Source organism: Phyllobates terribilis, unplaced genomic scaffold (assembly GCF_046119375.1).
Source record: "Phyllobates terribilis strain yellow unplaced genomic scaffold, ASM4611937v1 Scaffold_8__6_contigs__length_399053987, whole genome shotgun sequence".
NCBI lineage: Eukaryota > Metazoa > Chordata > Amphibia > Anura > Dendrobatidae > Phyllobates > Phyllobates terribilis.
In genome coordinates, this window is record NW_027362768.1 from 31686482 (window position 1) to 31707762 (window position 21281).

Sequence of the window (21281 nt, forward strand, 5' to 3'; positions counted from 1 at the left end):
TGCTTTATTGCTTTCTCATCCTTTTTCATGTTTTTATGTTTCCTTTTGCGCTGAAAGGTTGATCACATTAATATTATGGATGTGGAATTTTGTACTTCCTCCTTATGACACTATGACATTTCTGTATACTTACTCATTTTTTTATGTTTACATACATGTATGGCATGATTCATAGGGTGATATTTTCCTCTGACAATTATTGTACATTTTTGTTATATATTTCTTTATTAGACTGATGAAGGTCTTGTATTTGACCGAAACATCTCTGAACTTGGTCTGGATTTTTTTCTTCCGTAAATAATTTTTTTTGGGATCACACTGAACGAGTGCCAATGTTTTCACATGATCACAGCTTCAAGTCTCCTAAAGAGACTATTAAATACAGGAAAAAGGAAAAAAAAAATGTTTTAAAAAATTTGAAAAAAAAATACAAAAGTGCAAATCATCCCCTTGCCCCATTAAAAGTAAAACAAAAAAATACACATATTTGGTATTGAAGCATTGGTAAAATTCCGAGCTATCAAAATATAAAGTAAATTAATCTGATCAGTAAATGGGATAATTCGGCTTCCGCAACATTGCAATAAAATGCAGTAAGAAGAGATCAAAACTACCTCCAAATGGCATCAGTAAAAACGTCAGATCAGGATGCAAAAATAAGCCCTCATGCAGCCCCATATCTCGAAAAGTAAAGATATTATAGTCTTGGAAAATGGCGATACAAGCAAAGGTTGTTGTTTTTTTTAACAAATTTGATTTTTTATTTTTTTTTGCACCACTTAAATAAAAAAAAACTATATATGTTAGGTATCTGCATAATTGTACAGACCTGGGATCATATTGCCAGGTTAGTTTTACCGTAATGAACATTGTAAATAATAATAATAATAGAAAAAAATATTGTGAAATTGCACTTTTTTTGAGGGCATAAAACTCAAAATTCAAAAATTGCTTATGTCTTTTTTTCAACATTTGTGAAATTTTCTATATTTTCCTAAAAAAACGCAAATTATATCAACGTAAATTTACTGCTATCATAAAATACGAGGTTTCATGAATAAATAGTCTCAGAATCACTGGGATATGTTGAAGCGTTCCAAAGTTATTACCACATGAAGTGACACTGGTCAGAATCGAAAAATTTGGCCTGGTCAGGAAAGTAAAAACAGTCTGTGGCATGAAAGAATTAATTGTAAAGTGAAGAATCAAGATGGCTGCTATTGTACCTGTAAATTTTATATAAGCAATTGTTTTGTTTTTTTTTCACCTTTTTATATTCCAGTATTTCCAATCGAAAATTGATAGCATTGAACAATATTTTTATTTTTGTTTCTCATGCACAAACATCATTATAACATGTATAGGGTATATATTTTCATTGAATTATACGTAAATAACATTTGCTTTTCTTTTGTAGTCATCTTTTTTCTTTATTTTGCTGGAAGAATTTACACAGGCAATACAATGGTTGATATCATGGTGGTTATTCAGCTCTCGATCTAAAAAATGGAAAAAAAATGTAAAATATTAATTACCCCGAATTTAATGAAATAAATGCATAATGCAGAAAAAATTCAAGAGAATAGAAACATTGCTGTAGAATATTGAAATCTATTCACTTTATTCATTTATTTCAATAATAATATACACAATATTTAGTAAAAGGTTACCTATAGTCCAGATGGAACCCAGCTCCAAATTACCAAATGTATGCTGAATGCATATAACTACAGTAAGTGCACATTGTAACCCGATATTTCCCAAACCAAAAAAGTGTACATTCAAAAGACAGCATGATGTGGAAAACATTGCACCCAGCAAATAAAATACATACTGGGGAAGAAAAATACATTTTCACTTATCATAAGTACCTATCCTGACTTGCAACATGTAAAATGAAGATGCTCATATAGACAAAGTGCGTTCACAACATTCATCAGAAATAAATAAAAAAAAAAAACACTTTAATCCAGCCACATATAGCTATTCCAGTATAAGGCCATGGCTCCACTATCAGTATTGGGTCAGTATTCGGTCAGTATTTTTTCTCAGGAGTGGGAGCCAAAACCAGGAGTGGGTGATAAATGCAGAATTGGTGACTTGTTTCTATTATACCTATTGCTCCTCATCTGGTTTTGGCTCCCACTCCTGAGAAAAAATACTGACCAAATATTGATAGTGGGGCCGTGGCCTAAATATAAAGATTGGAGTATGGGTATATTACCTGACCATTGAATGTCCTTCCGCGTTTCACCGTTGTTTCTTATGGGGCGTGAAGAAGTGTGCCCTTTTATTAAATATTTTGTATTTTATTACTGAAATAACTTGATAAAGCGAAAATTTTTACAAATTTTTATTGCAAAAAAACACTTCTTTATCCTCTAAAAGGTTTCAATATTCTAGAGGTTTTCGTTTGCCTTCATACTGTGCCCTCAATAAATACCACTCCCCCTCACTGTTTACAGTAAATATTCCCTGTGTCTTCAGCTCCACTAAGGAGTGCTTATCCTCCTCTCCTTTGTGGCACTCTATCACTTACAGTCCATACACCATGCATATACAGCATGCACCCCCATATAAATCCCACACACAGCTTGCACCTCCATGTACCCTCTACATACAGTCTGCAATCCCATGTACCCCACCCACATACTTCCTGCACCCCCATAAAACCTACACGTACAGGGTTCACCCCCTTATGAACCCTTCACATGCAGCCTGCACCCCCATATGCACACCCACAAATAGCCTGCACCCTCACACATATTTTATTTATTATTGCTTATACAGCATCATCATTTTCCGTAGCACTTTTCAGACATCATCATCGCTGTCCCCATTGGGGCTCACAATCTAAATTCCCTATCAGGCTTTGGAGTGTGGGAGGAAATCTGTGAATGCGGAGGAAACCCACAAAAACATGGGGAGAACATACAAATGTCATGCAGGTGGGATTTGAACCCAAGACCCCAGCGATGCAAAGAAACAGTGCTAACCACTGATCCACCGTGCTGCCCATATAGCTTGCTCCCTCACATATAGCCTGTACCCTCACATATAGCCTGCCCTCCCATATGTACTTTTGCATATAGCCTGCACACCCATATGTATCCCCACATATAGCCTGCCCTCCCATATGTACCCTCACATATAGCCTGCACCCCCATATGTACCCCCACATGTAGCCTGCACCCCCATATGTACCCTCCCATATAGCCTGCACCCCCATATGTACCCTCACATAAAGCCTGCACCCCCATATGTACTCTCACATATAGCCTGCACCCCCAAATGTCCACTGACATATAGCCTGCCCTCCCACATAGCCTGCACCCCCATATGTACCCTCACATACAGCCTGCACCCCCATATGTACCCTCACATACAGCCTGCACCCCCATATGTACCCTCACATATAGCCTCCCCTCCCATATGTACCCTCACATATAGCCTGCACCCCCATATGTACCCTCACATATAGCCTACACCCCCATATGTACCCTCACATATAGCCTGCACCCCCATATGTACTCTAACATATAGCCTGCACCCCCATATGCACCCCCACATATAGCCTGCCCTCCCATATGTACTCTCGCATATAGCCTGCACCCCCATATGTATCCCCACATATAGCCTGCCCTCCCATATGTACTCTCACATATAGCCTGCACCCCCATATGTACCCTCACATATAGCCTGCCCTCCCATATGTACCCTCACATATAGCCTGCAGACCCATATGTACCCCCACATATAGCCTGCCCTCCTATCTGTACTCTCACATATAGCCTGCCCTCCCATATGTACCCTCACATATAGCCTGCACCCTCATATGTACCCCCACATATAGCCTGTCCTCCCATATGTACTCTCACATATAGCCTGCACCCCCATATGTACCCTTACATATAGCCTGCACCCCCATATGTACCCCCACATATAGCCTGTCCTCCTATAAGTACCCTCACATATAGCCTGCACCCCCTTATGCATCCCCACATATAGCCTGCCCTCCCATATGTACCCCCACATATAGACTGCACCCCCATATGTACCCTCACATATAGCCTGCACCCTCATATATACCCCCACATATAGCCTGTCCTCCCATATGTACTCTCACATATAGCCTGCACCCCCATATGTACACCCACATATAGCCTGCCCTCCCATATGTACTCTCGCATATAGCCTGCCCTCCCATATGTACCCCCACATATAGCCTGCCCTCCCATATGTACCCCCACATATAGCCTGCCCTCCCATATGTACTGTCACATAAGCCTGCACACCCATATGTACCCCAGTATATAGCTTGCACCTCATATGTTCTTATGTACCCTCACATATAGCTTGTACCCCCACATATCTCCAGCACCTCCTATATGTACCTCCACCTAATGTACCCGCACATTTACTGCATCCCATGTACCCCTGTTACCTAATTACCTGTCACCAGTACCTCTCCTGCTCTTCCTGCGAAGGAAAACATCTCACTTGCAAGCTGTTCATAGCTCCATCCATAAGAGTCACATCGGCATGGCATCATCACAGGTCCTTCACCACTATTATTCATCTTCCTCCTTTGGGGCATGGAGCTAATCAGTATTGGGGGTATGTCAAAAGTAAAAGAAAAGTCAAAGATGCTATAGGATTTTTACAGGATGAAAATGGAGAAATGGTAAGAGAGGATGTTGAGAAGGCCGAACTTTTTAATTCCTATTTTGCATCTGTTTTCTCTCAGAAAGAAATTGTAACATCAACTGATCTTCACTGTCCTTTTAAAGGAATAGAGGAATCCAAGTTATCTGTAAACAGAAAGATTGTGAGGGAATATTTAGCTAACATAAATGAGTTCAAGTCTCCAGGTCCAGATGAATTACACCCCAGAGTACTGAAGGAGATCGTAGAAGAAATTTTAGAACCACTCTCCATAATCTTTGAAAATTCTTGGAGAACAGGAGAAGTCTCAGAAGACTGGAGAAGAGCAAATGTTGTTCCTATCTTCAAAAAGGGGAAGAAGGTGGACCCAGGGAACTATAGGCCGGTGAGTCTGACTTCTATACCAGGAAAGATCTTTGAACAAATTATTAAACAACATGTATGTAAGTACATGGATAAGAATGAAGTGATTAACCAGAGTCAGCATGGGTTTGTAACTAACAAGTCATGTCAGACCAACTTAATTTCCTTCTATGACAGAATCACTGACTGGGTGGATCAGGGAAATGCTGTAGATATAGTATATCTTGACTTCAGCAAAGCATTTGACAAAGTATCTCACACCATCCTTATTGAAAAAATGACCAAGTATGCAATGGACCAGGCAACTGTTAGGTGGATTCATAATTGGCTTAGTGATCGAACTCAAAGGGTGGTTGTAAATGGCTTCACATCCAGCTGGATGAATGTCTCAAGTGGGGTACCACAGGGCTCCGTCCTGGGACCTGTATTGTTCAACATCTTTATCAATGATTTAGATGAAGGAGTTGAGGGTAAACTGATTAAATTTGCTGATGACACAAAGCTAGGAGGGATAGCTAATACTAGAGAAGAGAGAGAGAGGATTCAAAAAGACCTAAATAAACTGGAGCAGTGGGCAGCAACCAACAGAATGGTTTTTAACAGGGAAAAATGCAAAGTACTACATCTGGGCAATAAAAATGAAAAAAGCATATACAGAATGGGAGGAATAGAGCTAAGCAACAGTACATGTGAAAAAGACTTAGGTATACTAATAGATCATAGACTGAACATGAGTCAACAGTGTGATGCAGCAGCAAAAAAGGCAAATACAATTCTGGGATGTATTAACAGAAGCATACAGTCTAGATCACGTGAAGTCATTATCGGTCTTTACTCCTCTTTGGTCAGACCTCATCTGGAATCCTGTGTACAGTTTTGGGCACCACATTTTAAAAAAGACATAGACAAACTGGAGCAAGTTCAGAGAAGAGCGACCAGAATGGTGACTGGTCTGCAAACCATGTCCTATGAGGAACGGTTGCAGGATTTGGGAATGTTTAGCTTGCAAAAAAGAAGACTGAGAGGAGACTTAATAGCTGTCTACAAATATGTCAAGGGCTGTCACATTGTAGAAGGATCATCTTTATTCTCATTTGCACAAGGAAAGACTAGAAGCAATGGGATGAAACTAAATGGGAGGAGACACAGATTAGATATTAGAAAAAACTTTTTGACAGTTAGGGTGATTAATGAGTGGAACAGACTGCCACGAGAGGTGGTGAGTTCCCCTTCAATGGACGTCTTCAAACAGAGGCTGGACAGACATCTGTCTGAGATGATCTAGTGAATCCTGCTTTGAGCAGGGGGTTGGACCAGATGACCCAGGAGGTCCCTTCCAACTCTACCATTCTATGATTCTATGATCCCTCTGCCCAGGCACCCTCCCCCTCTCCAATAAAAATGGCGGTTTTCATTTTCACACTCCATCCAGCAGGAGTAAGAAGAAGGGGAATTTAGAAAAAAAAAAATGTAAATCTTCCTTCATGGTGGTGCTGCCCCCTTGCAACCTGCTGCCCTCTTGCAACCTGCTGCCCTAGGCCTGATTATCTTTAACTGTTACTTATGGCTGTTGTATATGAACTTCTGAATTATAAAGGGCAGCAGAATATGTTGGCACTATATAAATAAAGATTATTATTATCCAAATAAAAATATAAACAAAAATAACTCAATTTGAAAAGCATAAAATATTGTGTCTCTAATCTAGTCTTACATATATTGATTAAAGGGGGTCTAGATCCATAAATCTGAGCTCACTCTGTGTGACTGCAGACTTATGAATCTCCCTAGTGCACGCACTGTGTGACCTGGGACCAGAGGGTATGTATGAATTATACATACTCCCGGCCAGTGGGAGTGGCATCGTTATCCATACTCTTGTATTGAGCGAGGCTGCGCCCTGTCTAATGTCTAGCCAACATGATTGTCTATAAAATGATGGTAGTCTCACATTCGAAGCAGTGGTGGATGGTGAGATATGGAGCCTGAAAGTCAAAAGTTTAAAACATTGTTATCCTTTTGCGTGTCACTGTACTAAAACATTTCCCGCTGTTAGACTAGATATTTACCTGTTCATAACCAGGTAATGAGCAATAACTTTTTTTATTTTTCCATCAACATGGACATCTAAGGGCTTGATTTTTGATGCACAAATGCTAGTTTTGAACATCACTTTTTTCACCATGCAATGTGCTGACAAACAGGAAGGGGCGGTGAAACAGTGAAAAAAAAAAGAAATTCCGCCATTGTTTAGTGTTTTATTTTTAAAGCATTCATCATGAGATAAAATCACCAGGAAATATGATGCTTTTGTGGCGCCCTGCTGCGCATTGGTGCCACAGATCCCAGAGGGGTGCATGGACGTACTTCTCCACAAGAGGCCCTCATAGAATTCACACACCTCCACCTCCACCCTACCACCTCAGACCACCAGAGGGGGCAGAGGAGCTTAACTAGCTCACCCCAAAAACCATTTACCGGACACCGCGTCCGCGCCTACAGGGTGCCTATATCCCCAGCAGGAATAACCGGAACCCCTGGAGAACTTTACGTCCCAGGTTCACCAGAAACTGACTGTTATATCAGGGCCAGGAGTCACGGAGGCCCAAGAGACCAGGGAGTGTGATCTCCAACAGAAGGCCCTACCACCAGGTCAGCAGGTGCAAGACAGAGACCAAGTTAGGCCTAGCTCCAGGCAGGTCGGAAACTTATCAAGGAAAGGCAAGGAACAGGAGGCCCCACAGCCGCTCACTGGGGAGAGTCCTGATATGCATCCTTCACCCTGAAGTACCCTGGACGGTGCCAGAAGCACCACCAGTAAAGGTACTGAAGTGAACTCCGGTGTGCGTGCCTATTCTTCTATTCTCCCTCTGACCCGGCTGGGTCCCCTCTGTCCTGCATCCCTACACTTACGCTGCCCTGAGGCCTCGCTCTACCTGTGGGGAGTCGCACCAACTAAGCTGCCTAAACACCGGCCTCAGAGGACTGTCGCAACGCTGGTGATCCTCACCAGACACTACAGGTGGCGTCACGAACATTTCCCTATCCCATATAACTTCCCCCCTTCTTTTAAGAGTGACCCCAGGGTACGGGCCCGGGAGCCAACCACCGTGACATCCCCCGAGATCAGGCAACAACAAGGCCCGGGCGCCGAGGCGTCTCCATCCCCTGGGCGCGTCATCTCTTCCTGGCGTCACGAACAGGATTCCGTGCCCGCTGCAACGACGGAGTGTTGTGCCCGTTGCCACCAGGTACTGTGCACCTTTAATCAGAACTGTGTATTTAACTGTGGCGAAGATCGCCGCCATTGTTGTGCCGCCGAGCGGGAAGAAGGCCGTAACCGCGGGAAACTGAGAGGCGTACCTGCTGAAGCGCACGAAGCCCCGGACAAAACCCACGCCTCGACGTCAAACCAGGAAGCGCCAGGTCCTGGAAGGAGCCCCGGTGAAAGCTCTGACGTAGGATGCGAGCGACACAAGGTCCTGAAGGAAGACCGTCACCTGCGGAGCTGCGGCCTACCGGAAGAAAAGAAAAGAAGGTAGGCCACGGTTTGCTAGGGGGGCGCCAGAGTGTCCGAAGAAGAGCACAATGCCGGAATACCGGTTAACGGCCCTGATGATCAACCCGCGCTCGGCGCCGAGCAGGCCGGAGCAGCCGCTCCACCAGCAGAGCCTGTAACCCCTGTCATACCCATGGTCCTACCGTACATCCCTGGAGCGAAGTGGCTCCCCCAGTACAGCGGCAAACCAGATACCCTGTCTGGATTCAAAAGGAAAATATGCGGTATACTGGACATGTACTCTATGACAAGCAAGCAAAGAGCCGCTGTTGCATTGGGACAATTGACTGGTGCTGCGGAGCGAGAAGTAGAAACCTGGTCGGCCGCAGACCAGGAGTCAGTGTCCGCAATCTTTAAAAAGTTACAGACTGTCTGTGAGAATCGTACTGAAACAGACCTCCGGATGAGGTTCTACAACTGCTCTCAGCAACCGGAGGACAGTGTTGGGGACTATGCCTGGCATTTACAAGGGGCCCTGAGAGCTCTGAAACAGGTTATTCCAACCAGCATTGATAATGAATATAGAATGCTGAAGGAACAGTTTATCCGGGGACTGAGGTCTCAAGAGGAGAGCAGGACTGTACGTTGTTGGTCCCTGGATCATCCAGATGCCACCCATAAGGACATGGCAATAAAAGGACTGCAGCCCCTGGAAACAGCTGCTACCCAAGTTACCAGGGTGGGGCCACCCCAGTGCCTACAGCGTCCACCTTTTCCCCGGTGGCTGCTGAAGCCAAGGTGCAAGCAATGTCCCCTAGTGAGCTGGACAGCCTGCGCTCTGAAGTGCGTCAGTTGAGCAAAACCCTGACCACTGTACTGAGTGCCCTGCAGCTGCGGACGGAGCCCAAGGCAGAAGGAAGGATCCTGCTAGCCGACAACCCTGAGGATGTACCCTGGATGAGAGGGAGGAGGAGGACAACGCCACCCCCTGGGAGGACCAGCGACCAACGCTGCCCGCCAAAGGAGCCTGTCTGCCACCAGGCAGGTCACGCCGTCCGGAGCTGTCCTTTAAACGAGCAAACCCTGGGGCCGAGGTCCAACACCCAGTAGACCCCTCAGGCCCATCAAACTGGTACCCCAGGTTCGTGGGAGGAAGACCTTTCCTGTCCATCGTGCTGGACGGCATAGCGACACCTGCTCTGCTGGACACAGGATCTCAGGTAACCATCATGCCTGATGTCCTCTACAAAAGGTTCTGGTCCATAGACGAACTTCACCCACCAGATCCAAATCTTTCCGTGTACGCCTCAAATGGCCTCCCCCTTAACCTAGTCGGGGTTAAGGATGTGGCAGTAAAGGTGGGAAGAGTGGAACTGAAGGACCAGGGACTAATTGTAGTAGAGACTAATCCCGATGATACAGACTTGTATATGGTACTTGGCACAAATATTGTTAGTAACTGTTTGGGAGAAGTGTTGTTCTTGCTCCAACAGATAGCTGACACTGCCAGACCAGGGCAGAGAAGGGCACTCCAGAAAGAGATCTGAGCCCTTATGTACCAGCAACAGGTAAAGCTAACAGGCGGTGAAATTGGTAATGTACGGGTGACAGACCCGGTACCCATTGTGATTCCCCCGATGAGTGAAATGCTGATTTGGTGTAGAGCAGCAATAGGTCTCAGAGCACGGAGCTACCAGGCGGTAGTAGAGCCCCTTAGCTCAGAACATAGACCTACACTCTTGACTGCCAGAGGGGTAGTGGATCTACGCAACGGGAGGGTGCCCGTATGCCTCCTAAACTATGGGGAGGACGAGGTTAGATTACCACGCTACACCACTGTTGCCAAACTGTACACAGTAAATAACAACTCCATACACACAGCGGAGTCCTTAACCTCACCAGACGAAGTGGAGGATAATGACCCGGGAACCCAGGTGAAGGATTGGTGTCAACAGCTCCATGTTGGGACAGACACCACTCCTGCCCATCAGAAGCAGGGTGTACACCGGATGGTTCAGGAATACGAGCAGGTATTCAGTAAATACCCACTTGACTTTGGGAGGATTAAAGGGGTACAACACCATATACCCACAGGTGACCATCCACCCATCAAAGAACGTTACAGGCCTATACCACCAGCACACTACCAGAAGGCGAAGGAGATGTTGCACGACATGAAGAAGGCAGGGGTAGTAAGGGATAGTTGTAGTCCCTGGGCAGCTCCCCTATTTCTAGTCAGGAAAAAGGACGGAAGCATGATAATGTGTGTAGATTACAGACAAGTAAATCGCATTACACATAAAGATGCATACTCTTTACCACGTATAAAGGAATCCCTGGCTGCCTTAACCCCTTAAGCCCGGCGGGTGGTTTGCACGTTAATGACCGGGCCAATTTTTACAATTCTGACCACTGTCACTTTATGAGGTAATTACTCTGGAACGCTTCAACGGATCCCCCTGATTCTGAGACTGTTTTTTCGTGACATATAGTACTTCATGATTGTGGAAAAATTTCTTCGATATCACTTGCGTTTATTTGTGAAAAAAACGGAAATTTGGCGAAAATTTTGAAAATTTAGCAATTTTCAAAATTTAAATTTTTAAGCCCTGAAATCAGAGCGATATGTCACACAAAAGAGTTAATAAATAACATTTCCCACATGTCTACTTTACATCAGCACAATTTTGGAACCAAATTTTTTTTTTGTTAGGGAGCTATAAGGGTTAAAAGTTGACCAGCGATTTCTCATTTTTCCAACAAAATTTATAAAACCATTTTTTTAGGGACCACATCACATTTGAAGTCACTTGGAGAGGTCTTTATGATAGAAAATACCCAAAAGTGACACCATTCTAAAAACTGTACCCCTCAAGGTGCTCAAAACCACATTCAAGAACTTTATTAACCCTTCAGGTGCTTCACAGGAATTTTTTGAATGTGGAAGAAAAAAATGAACATTTAACTTTTTTCACAAAAATGTTACTTTAGACCCAATTTTTTTTATTTTCACAGGGGTAACAAGAAAAAATGGACCCCAAAATTTGTTGTGCAATTTCCCCTGGGCATGCAGATACCCAATATTTGGGGAAGAAACACTGTTTGGGCGCACGGCAGGGCTCGGAAGGGAAGGAGCGCCATTTGACTTTTTGATTGTAAAATTTGCTTGAATAATTAGCGGACGCCATGTTGTGTTTGGAGAGCCCCTGTGTGCCCAAACTTTGGAGCTCCCCCACAAGTGAGCCCATTTTGGAAACTAGACCCCCCAAGGCACCTTTATAGATGCATAGTGAGCACTTGGAACCCCCAGGTGCTTCACAAATTGATTCGTAAAAATGAAAAAGTGAAAAAAAAAACACTTTTTCATTTTTACGAATCAATTTGTGAAGCACCTAGGGGTTCCAAGTGCTCACTATGCATCTAGATAGGTGCCTTGGGGGGTCTAGTTTCCAAAATGGGGTCACTTGTGGGGCAGCTCCAATGTTTGGGCACACAGGGACTCTCTAAATACAACATGGTATCCGCTAACAAATTGAATGGAAAATCGGCTCAAATTGTTAGCGGACACCACATTGCGTTTGGAGAGTCCCTCTGTGCCCAAACTTTGGAGCTCCCCCACAAGTGACCCCATATTGGAAACTAGACCCCCCAAGGCACCTTTCTAGATGCATAGTGAGCACTTGGAACCCCCAGGTGCTTCACAAATTGATTCGTAAAAATGAAAAAGTGAAAAAAAAAACACTTTTTCATTTTTACGAATCAATTTGTGAAGCACCTAGGGGTTCCAAGTGCTCACTATGCATCTAGATAGGTGCCTTGGGGGGTCTAGTTTCCAAAATGGGGTCACTTGTGGGGGAGCTCCAATGTTTGGGCACACAGGGACTCTCTAAATGCAACATGGTATCCGCTAACAAATTGAATGGAAAATCGGCTCAAATTGTTAGCGGACACCACATTGCGTTTGGAGAGCCCCTCTGTGCCCAAACTTTGGAGCTCCCCCACAAGTGACCCCATTTTGGAAACTAGACCCCCCAAGGCACCTTTATAGATGCATAGTGAGCACTTGGAACACCCAGGTGCTTCACAAATTGATTCGTAATAATGAAAAAGTGAAAAAAAAAACACTTTTTCATTTTTACGAATCAATTTGTGAAGCACCTAGGGGTTCCAAGTGCTCACTATGCATCTAGATAGGTGCCTTGGGGGGTCTAGTTTCCAAAATGTGGTCACTTGTGGGGGAGCTCCAATGTTTGGGCACACAGGACTCTCTAAATGCAACATGGTATCCGCTAACAAATTGAATGGAAAATCGGCTCAAATTGTTAGCGGACACCACATTGCGTTTGGAGAGCCCCTCTGTGCCCAAACTTTGGAGCTCCCCCACAAGTGACCCCATTTTGGAAACTAGACCCCCCAAGGCACCTTTCTAGATGCATAGTGAGCACTTGGAACCCCCAGGTGCTTCACAAATTGATTCGTAATAATGAAAAAGTGGGAAAAAAAACACTTTTTCATTTTTATGAATCAATTTGTGAAGCACCTGGGGTTCCAAGTGCTCACTATGCATCTAGATAGGTGCCTTGGGGGGTCTAGTTTCCAAAATGGGGTCACTTGTGGGGGAGCTCCAATGTTTGGGCACACAGGGACTCTCCAAATGCAACATGATATCCGCTAACAATTTGAGCCGACAATTTGTTAGCGGATATCATGTTGCATTTGGAGAGTCCCTGTGTGCCCAAACATTGGAGCTCCCCCACAAGTGACCCCATTTTGGAAACTAGACCCCCCAAGGCACCTATATAGATTCATAGTGAGCACTTGGAACCCCAGGTGCTTCACAAATTGATTCACAAAAATGAAAAAGTGTTTTTTTTTTCACTTTTTCATTATTACGAATCAATTTGTGAAGCACCTGGGGGTTCCAAGTGCTCACTATGCATCTACATAGGTGCCTTGGGGGGTTTTTATGACTGACAGCTGTCACACACTAAAAGACGCATTTTTTGTAAAATCTAGTTTTTGCATCGCCATATTTTGAGAGCTATAATTTTTCCAGATTTTGGCAGACAGTCATGTGATGGCTCGTTTTTTGCGGGATGACTTGACGTTGTTATTGGTGCTATTTTCAGGCACGTGACATATTTTGATCGCTTTCTATTCCGATTTTTGGGAGGCAGAATAAACAAAAACCAACAATTCAGGAATTGTTTTTTTTTTTTTTTTTTATTCTGTTCCGCGTGTGGTAAAATTGATGAGGTAGCTTTATTCTTCGGGTCAGTACGTTTACAGCGGTACCACATTTGTATCATTTTTCTATGTTTTGGCGCTTATAGACAATAAAAGCTATTTTATAGAAAAAAATATTTTTTAGTATCGCTTTATTCTGAGAGCTATAACTTTTTTATTTTTCGGCTCATGGAGATGTATGGCAGCTTGTTTTTTACGGGACGAGATGACGTTATCAGTGGTATCATTTTTATTTATATGCGTCTTTTTGATCGCGTGTTATTCCACTTTTTGTTTGGCGGTATGGTGATAAAGCATTGTTTTTTGCTTCGTTTTTTTTTTTTTTACCGTGTTCACTGAAGGGGTTAACTAGTGGGACAGTTTTATAGGTCAGGTTGTTCCAGACGCGGCGATACCAAATATGTGTACTTTTATTGTTTTTTTTTTATTTTTTTTATAATAAGATTTATTGATGGGTACATTATATTTTTATTTTTGGTGTATTATTTTTTTATAATATTTTTGCACATTTTTTTTTTTTCCACTTTCACACAGTTTATACACTTTATTACTTTGTCCCACTCTGGGACTTTCACTTTTTTTTTTCTGATCGCCTGCATGGCAAAGGAATGGAGCACCATCCCTATGCCATGAAGGCTGTCAGAAGTGCACAGTGTGAAGATTGCACTGCGCATGTCCAAGCAATCTTCCTGCTCTCTGGTGACCCGGATGTTGTCATGACGACATCGGGTCGTCATGGCAACACCCGGGAAGCCTTTGCAGACTGCGCTGGAAGCCGGAAGAGGAGGTGAGTATCGCCGATCACCTCCCCTTGCCCCCGCAATGCCGTGATCGACTTCGATCGACTTCGATCGCAGCATCGCGGGGGTTAATGTGCTGGGAGCGGTGCAGGACCGCTCCCTGCACATAGTACCGGGTGTCAGCTGTGACAATCAGCTGACACCCGGCGGCGATCGCGCCCGCACAGCCTGTGTGCACGCGCGATCGCGATGACGTACTAATACGGGTCTGGCTCTTAAGTCCCAGGGCACAGACGCGTATTAGTACGTCAGATGTTATTAAGGGGTTAAAGTCTGCAAATTACTTCTCCACCCTTGACCTCACTAGTGGGTACTGGCAAGTAGCTGCTGCTGAGGAGGATTGGGAGAAGACGGCCTTCACCACCCCGATGGGACTCTGCAAGTTCAATAGTATGCCGTTTGGACTCTGCAACACCCCCGAAACGTTCCAGAGATTGATGGAGTGCTTCCTGGGACACCGCAAATTCGAGACTCTACTACTGTACCTGGACGACGTGATAGTGTACTCCAAAACGTATGAGGACCACTTGAAGCACCTGGCGGAGGTATTTGAGGAGCTGTCCCAGTATGGAATGAAGCTGAAGCCCTCAAAGTGCCACCTGCTCAAGTGAAAGGTACAGTACCTGGGGCACATCGTTAGTCCAGAGGGAGTAGCACCAGACCCGGAGAAGGTCACTACCATCCAGAAATGGCCGGAGCCGAAGAGCCTCAAGGAGGTACGTCAGTTCCTGGGACAAGTCGGGTATTACCAGAGGTTTGTGAAGGACTATATCAAGAAAGTGGCGCCTTTGCAAGATCTCCTGGTAGGACAGTCCGGGAGAGGCAGGAACCTCCCCCCGTTCCAGTGGGGTAAGGAGCAAGCTGAATCCTTTGAGGTGATGAAGGAGATCCTGACCGGTGAAGAGATCCTAGCCTACCCTGACTACAGCCAACCATTCCTGCTGTACACTGATGCCAGCAATGAGGGATTAGGAGCTGTGTTAAGTCAGAAGCAGAATGGCCGAGAAAAGGTGATCGCCTATGGCAGCAGGAAGCTCCGCCCGACCGAGAGGAACCCAGAGAACTATAGCAGCTTCAAGTTGGAGTTCCTGGCCCTGGTCTGGGCCATCACCGAGCGGTTCAAGCACTACCTAGCCTCCAGTAAGTTCACTGCCGTCACTGATAATAACCCCTTGACTCATCTGGAAACAGCCAAGCTAGGAGCCATGGAACAACAATGGATGGCTCGGCTGTCAAACTACCAATTCACTATTAAGTACCGGGCGGGCCGCAAGAACGCCAACGCCGATGCCTTGTCCAGGATGCCTCACCAGTCGGACACTGGTCATCGGAATGGAATGGTCCACGAGCAACGAGCAATGAGCCTCCAGGAGGCATAGCGGTAAGACGTTAAACCCCCTGCCTCACCATGGCTGGAAGGAGACTCAGGACAACGACCCGGTTGTCAGCCGCATCAAAGAACTGATAACCCAGGAAGGTTCCTCCCTGGAGAAGGACGCGTCTCCACAAGCCAAGCAACTGTGGAATGAGAGAAGCCGGCTGTTCATCTATAGAGAGAAACTGTGCCGGAGGTACGTCAACCCTAAAACCCATGAGATGGTATGGCAGATAGTGGTGCCCAAGACAGACATCCAGATGGTGTTGGAAGCCTACTACGATCAGGCGGGGCACTTTGGCTGGAAGAAGCTAGAAACCCTGCTGAAGTATCGCTTTTATTGGGTAGGAATGCGCAGTTCTATTGAGAGGTGGTGCCGGAATTGTGGACCCTGTAGCCTCAGAAGAAAAGACTACAGCAGCCAGAAGGCACCCCTGCAACCCATCAAGATGACTCATCCTTTGGAGATCGTGGCCCTGGACCATATCTAGCTGTCACCCAGCAGGTCAGGATATTCCTATACCCTGACCATGGTGGATCACTACTCCCCATTCCCGGTGGTCGCCCCCATCAAGGATCTGACGGCAGAAACTGTGACGAAGACGTTTCAGGTGTACTTCTGCAGGCCCCATGGATACCCGGAGCAGGTGCTGACAGATCAAGGCTCAACCTTTGAAGCCGAATTGTTCAAGGAGTTCTGCCATCTGTAAAGGTGTAAAAAGATCCGGACTACACCGTACCACCCCCAAACCAACGGTCTCTGTGAAAAGATGAATAACATCGTCATCGACCTGCTGAAGACCTTACCACTAGAGGAGAGAAATCAGTGGCCAGACCTACTACCTGACCTGGTAGATCTGTACAACCACATACCTGTGAGTTCCACCAATTGTACTCCAGCATATCTCATGCGAGCAAGACCTGGGAAGTTGCCCATGGACCTGCAGCTTGGTGTAGTAGAACCAGAAGCAGATATGTCCACTGAGGACTGGGACACGACCAGACAGGAGCAGTACAGAAGAGTACAGGCCTGTGTCGAAGACAGTCTCACTCGGGTAAGGGACAAGCAGGAAGCCCACTACAATAAAAGTGCGCCCGCAGAACCCTTCACACCAGGAGAAGCGGTGCTAAAGAGGAAAAGGAGAAACCACAAACTTTATCACCAGTGGGAGAGAAAACCCTGCACTGTGTTAAATTCAAGATTTGATAACAAGAAGACCTGTTTGATTAGTAAAGACGGAGGAATAACGACTGCAACGGTATCTAGAGACCATCTGAAGTGTCCAGACCTGCTAAAGCCCCAAGAAGAAGTGCCTCTCACCGTACCGGAGGAGCCTAAAGAAGCAGTACTCCATACTGACTTAGGAGATTTCCCGCCAGATTGGCCTCAACTAGGAGGAGCAGTAATAATACCTGTGATCCACTTCTTTCAACAGCCAGAAGACCCTCCACAGCAAGTAGAGCTTGTAAGTGCTTCAGAAGAGACTGCTCAAGAAGAATCCCCGGAAGAAGGATCCCCGGTTGGAGCAGAGCAAGAAGGCCCAGCCAATGGTATACTTGCCAGTCCCGTAGAGAGGTTAAGGCAACCCTGCAGTCCCCCAACACTTAGAACTGACAGAATGGGAGGTAGTACAAGCACCAGTACCACACGCATCCCAGTACCACGTAGGTCAACGCGTGCACACGAGGTCAGACCCCTGTCAGATACAGAGAATAGAGAAGGAAACTCTGACATTGTTGATAGTTGCCCCTGGGGTATTGTCTTGTGTATTTTCATGTACTGTATGTGTATCTTGATATGTGCTTTGCCTTGCTAATGGACAATTTAAGTGATCTGGATACTTCCCTTGTTATCTCTAGTTACCCGTAAGGGTACATAAAGTACTTTGTGGCTGAGGACTGGGTGCAGCCCAAAAACTGTTTGCTGTAAATAATTGCACTCCCTGGAGTGCCCCTTTAGGTGACCTCAGAACAAAAACCTGTCTGGCGTGGCAGAAGTGGAGGTCCAACTCAGGATCGCCATGCCCTGCAGCCACCCCAGGGCCTATGTTGAGGGTTTGCTTTGGACAGGTCCCTCAAGCTACCTTGTACTTTACCCATGAGATGGACACCCTGTCAGGGGACCTCACCGGAACAGACTTAACTTCTGAGGTTGCTTATTGTATGTATGTATATTGTAGCATCGGCGTCTCTGCCCCGTACTAGGCAGAGTCGCCGTCCCTCTCACCTCCCCGCTCCTGGCGCGGCGTCCTCCAGCGCTTCTCTCCCCGCTGCTTCCGGCACGCGCTCCTTCCCCGGCAGTGTGCTTAGGGCGCGCGCGCTCCCCCTCTCTTAAAGGGACCGCGCGCGCCGTCCTAAGGAGTCCCCGGGCCAATTGCCGGAGGACCTCCCATATTTAAGGCACCTCCTCCAAAATGGAGGTGCCCGAGCAATGTTGTTGCAAAGCCTTCACTCTGCTTCAGCCCTCAGGTCCCGTTACCAGTTACCAGCCAGTCACCTGCCAGATTCCTGCTTGTTACCTGCCAGTCACCTGCCAGATTCCTGCTTGTTACCTGCCAGTTACCTGCCTGATTCCTGCTTGATACCTGCCTGACATCCGTTTACCTGCTTGCAAGCCTGCGGTCCGACGGTCTGCTTTCCTACACCTGTCAGTCTGTCTATGGACCAGCCTGCTCGCTCACCTGGGAGCGCTCATCTGCTACCTGCCTGCTAGCCTACCTGGAGGCTCCGCCGTCACTTGCCGTGACCACCTGCCTGTCCAGAGACTCTCGCCTGCTCACCTGGGAGCGCTCATCTGCTGCCTGTCGGCTAGCCTACTTGGAGACTCTGCCGTCACTTGCCGTGACCACCTGCCTGTCCAGAGACTCTTGCCTGCTCACCTGGGAGCGCTCACCTGCTACCTGTCTGCTAGCCTACCTGGAGGCTCTGCCGTCACTTGCCGTGACCACCTGCCCGTCCAGAGACTCTCGCCCGCTCACCTGGGAGCGCTCACCAGCCACCTGCCTGCTGTCCCTCTACCCAGAGACTGTCCCTGTCACTTGCCGTGAGTACCCGTCCTTTTACCCAGAGACTGTCCCTGTCACTTGCCGTGACTACCTGCCCCTCTACCCAGAGACTGTCCCTGTCACTTGCCGTGACTACCTGACTACCTGCCCGTCTTCCCTGGTAGCCACCCGCTTCCTTACATGGACTGCCCCCTTGTATAGTTGCACAGAGGTTCCACCTCCCAGACCCGTTACAGTTTGCTCGGGCCATGGAACCCGGTGGCCCCCAGATCTCCTATCTGCACCAGGAAGTCTTACGTCAAAAAACTCAGCAGGAGGTGGTACTGTCCTATCTACGGTCCGTTAACTCTCGTCTAGGCGCATTGTGTGACTTGTCTATGTCTACCTCTGGTCCAGCCATACCCATTCCTGCGGTACCGCAATCCAGTCCCTTCATGGTACCCGACTATGGACCTCGGCTTCTGGCACCTCCACGCTTTGCCGGCGAACCTACTTTAGCTCGGGGTTTCATAAACCAGTGCACCCTGCACTTTGAGCTATTGGCATACCAGTTCATCTCCGACCGAGCCAAGGTGGCCTTCATCATGTCCCATCTTACTGGGGAGGCACTGGCATGGCTAAATCCCCTGTGGGAGAGAGGGGATCCCCTGGTGTCCGACCTGCCGTCTTTCCTCGCTGCTTTCCGGAAAGTCTTCGATGAACCTGGACGGAAAACCTCTTCTGCCTCCTCACTGCTACGTCTCCGCCAAGGGAGTCTCACCGTGGGCCAATATGCCATACGGTTCCGCACCCTCGCTTCTGAACTTGCCTGGGAAAATGAGGCTCTGGTGTCCGTCTTCTGGGAGAGTCTTTCCGGTCAAATTAAGGACGAGTTAGCTGGTCGGGACATTCCTACCACTCTGGATGACCTGGTGTCACTAGCTACCCGGATTGGCATTCGGTTCCAAGAACGTGCCAAAGAGACTACCTGGGAGAAAGACTTTTCTTGCTCTGCTCCTACTTCCCTGAGACCTGCCTCTCAATCAGTCACTCCGCGGGCGCCCTCGCCTGAACCTATGCAGATCGACCAGACCAAGATGGTCAAATCTCGCCAAGAATCTCGCCGAGCCGAGGGAAGCTGTTTCTATTGTGGCAGTATGGAGCACTTCATCCGTTCCTGCCCGGAGAAGCCGGGAAACGCCAGTGTCTAGGACCGCTCGGAGAGGTCGTCCTAGACAAAAGTAAGCCCTCTCCGTCTCTGACTTTACCGGTCTCTATTGCTTGGGGAGAAAACCGTCACTTTGAACTTGCCCACCTGGATTCTGGAGCTGCTGGAAACCTCATCTCCCAGTCTCCGGTAGAGAGATACCGTATTCCCACCAAGTCCCTGGCTGAACCATTATCAGTCGCCTCCGTGGATGGAAGACTTCTCTCGGAGACCATCCTGCTCGTCACTGAACCCATAACCCTGCAGGTGGGAATGCTGCACTCTGAGGAAATCTCATTCCATGTGTTGTCCGGACTTTCTCACTCCCTGTTGCTAGGTCTACCTTGGCTCCAGACACACGAACCCGTATTGAACTGTCGATCCGGTGAAGTACTCCGATGGGGTCCAGACTGCCATAGGACCTGCCTGGTTCCGGTCCGCCCAGTTCGCCCTCCGCCTACTCCAGCTAATTTACCAGGTCACCCGGCTCCTTACTGGCCCTATGCGGATGTAGCACCCTGAGGACTCGGCTGCTACAGGGGTATTACGCCTCAAGCCAGAGGTGTGGTATTCCACTCCCGGGTAAGGATGGAGTGTGGAACTGAGCTCAGTTAGCTGCATGCACTACACACATCCCATTTCCGGGGAACAGACCGATGGTACTCCCACTAGAGAAATGTGCAGGTACGACAGTGTCTGTTCCTGGCTGGAGTGGGAGGGGGGTGGAACATCCCAGTAGTGTAGGGGCAGATAGGGGGAGCAGCCTGGGTAAAGCTAGGAGCTCATTGGGTGCTGGTCACCTGAGCTCACACATAGAGGGAGTATATAAGGTGGGCACCATCTTAGGACAGGGTCTTTTGTAGAGTGAGTCAGTCTGTCTTTTGTAGAGTCAGAGGAGCAGAGCAGAGAAGCTCAGCCAGAAGGGCTGACAGGGAGTTGTGGTTCCGGCTGGGCCCAGCTCCAAGGCCAAGAGAGAGAGAGGAGTCTGAAGGACCCAGAGAAAACAAGAGGGAACTCCAAGAACCCAAAATTAGATCAGAGGGTGAAGAGTTGGCACCTAGGGTACCGGATCCCAAGCTGGCAGAGAGAAAAGCACACCTTAGCCAGAGACCGGAGGTCGTGGGCAGGATCTGCCACGACC

At 47.0% G+C, this 21281-nt stretch overlaps 1 protein-coding gene across 5 annotated transcripts in view; it reads right to left on the bottom strand.

Moving 5' to 3' along the window:
* Window positions 1-1302: 1302 nt before the first annotated feature.
* LOC141156681 (complement factor H-like) overlaps window positions 1303-21281 on the bottom strand; it is a 742328-nt gene continuing 722349 nt past the window's right edge. For 3 of the 5 annotated variants that reach the window (XM_073642926.1, XM_073642927.1, XM_073642924.1), the window contains 2 exons: window positions 4453-4601; window positions 1303-1499 (listed from right to left, as the gene is read on the bottom strand). In XM_073642926.1, the coding sequence (XP_073499027.1) occupies window positions 1384-1499; window positions 4453-4601 (265 nt within the window). In that variant the 3' untranslated portion in view covers window positions 1303-1383. The remainder of the gene's footprint in view (window positions 1500-4452; window positions 4602-21281) is intronic. The other 2 variants (XM_073642925.1, XM_073642928.1) reach the window with 2 other exon arrangements.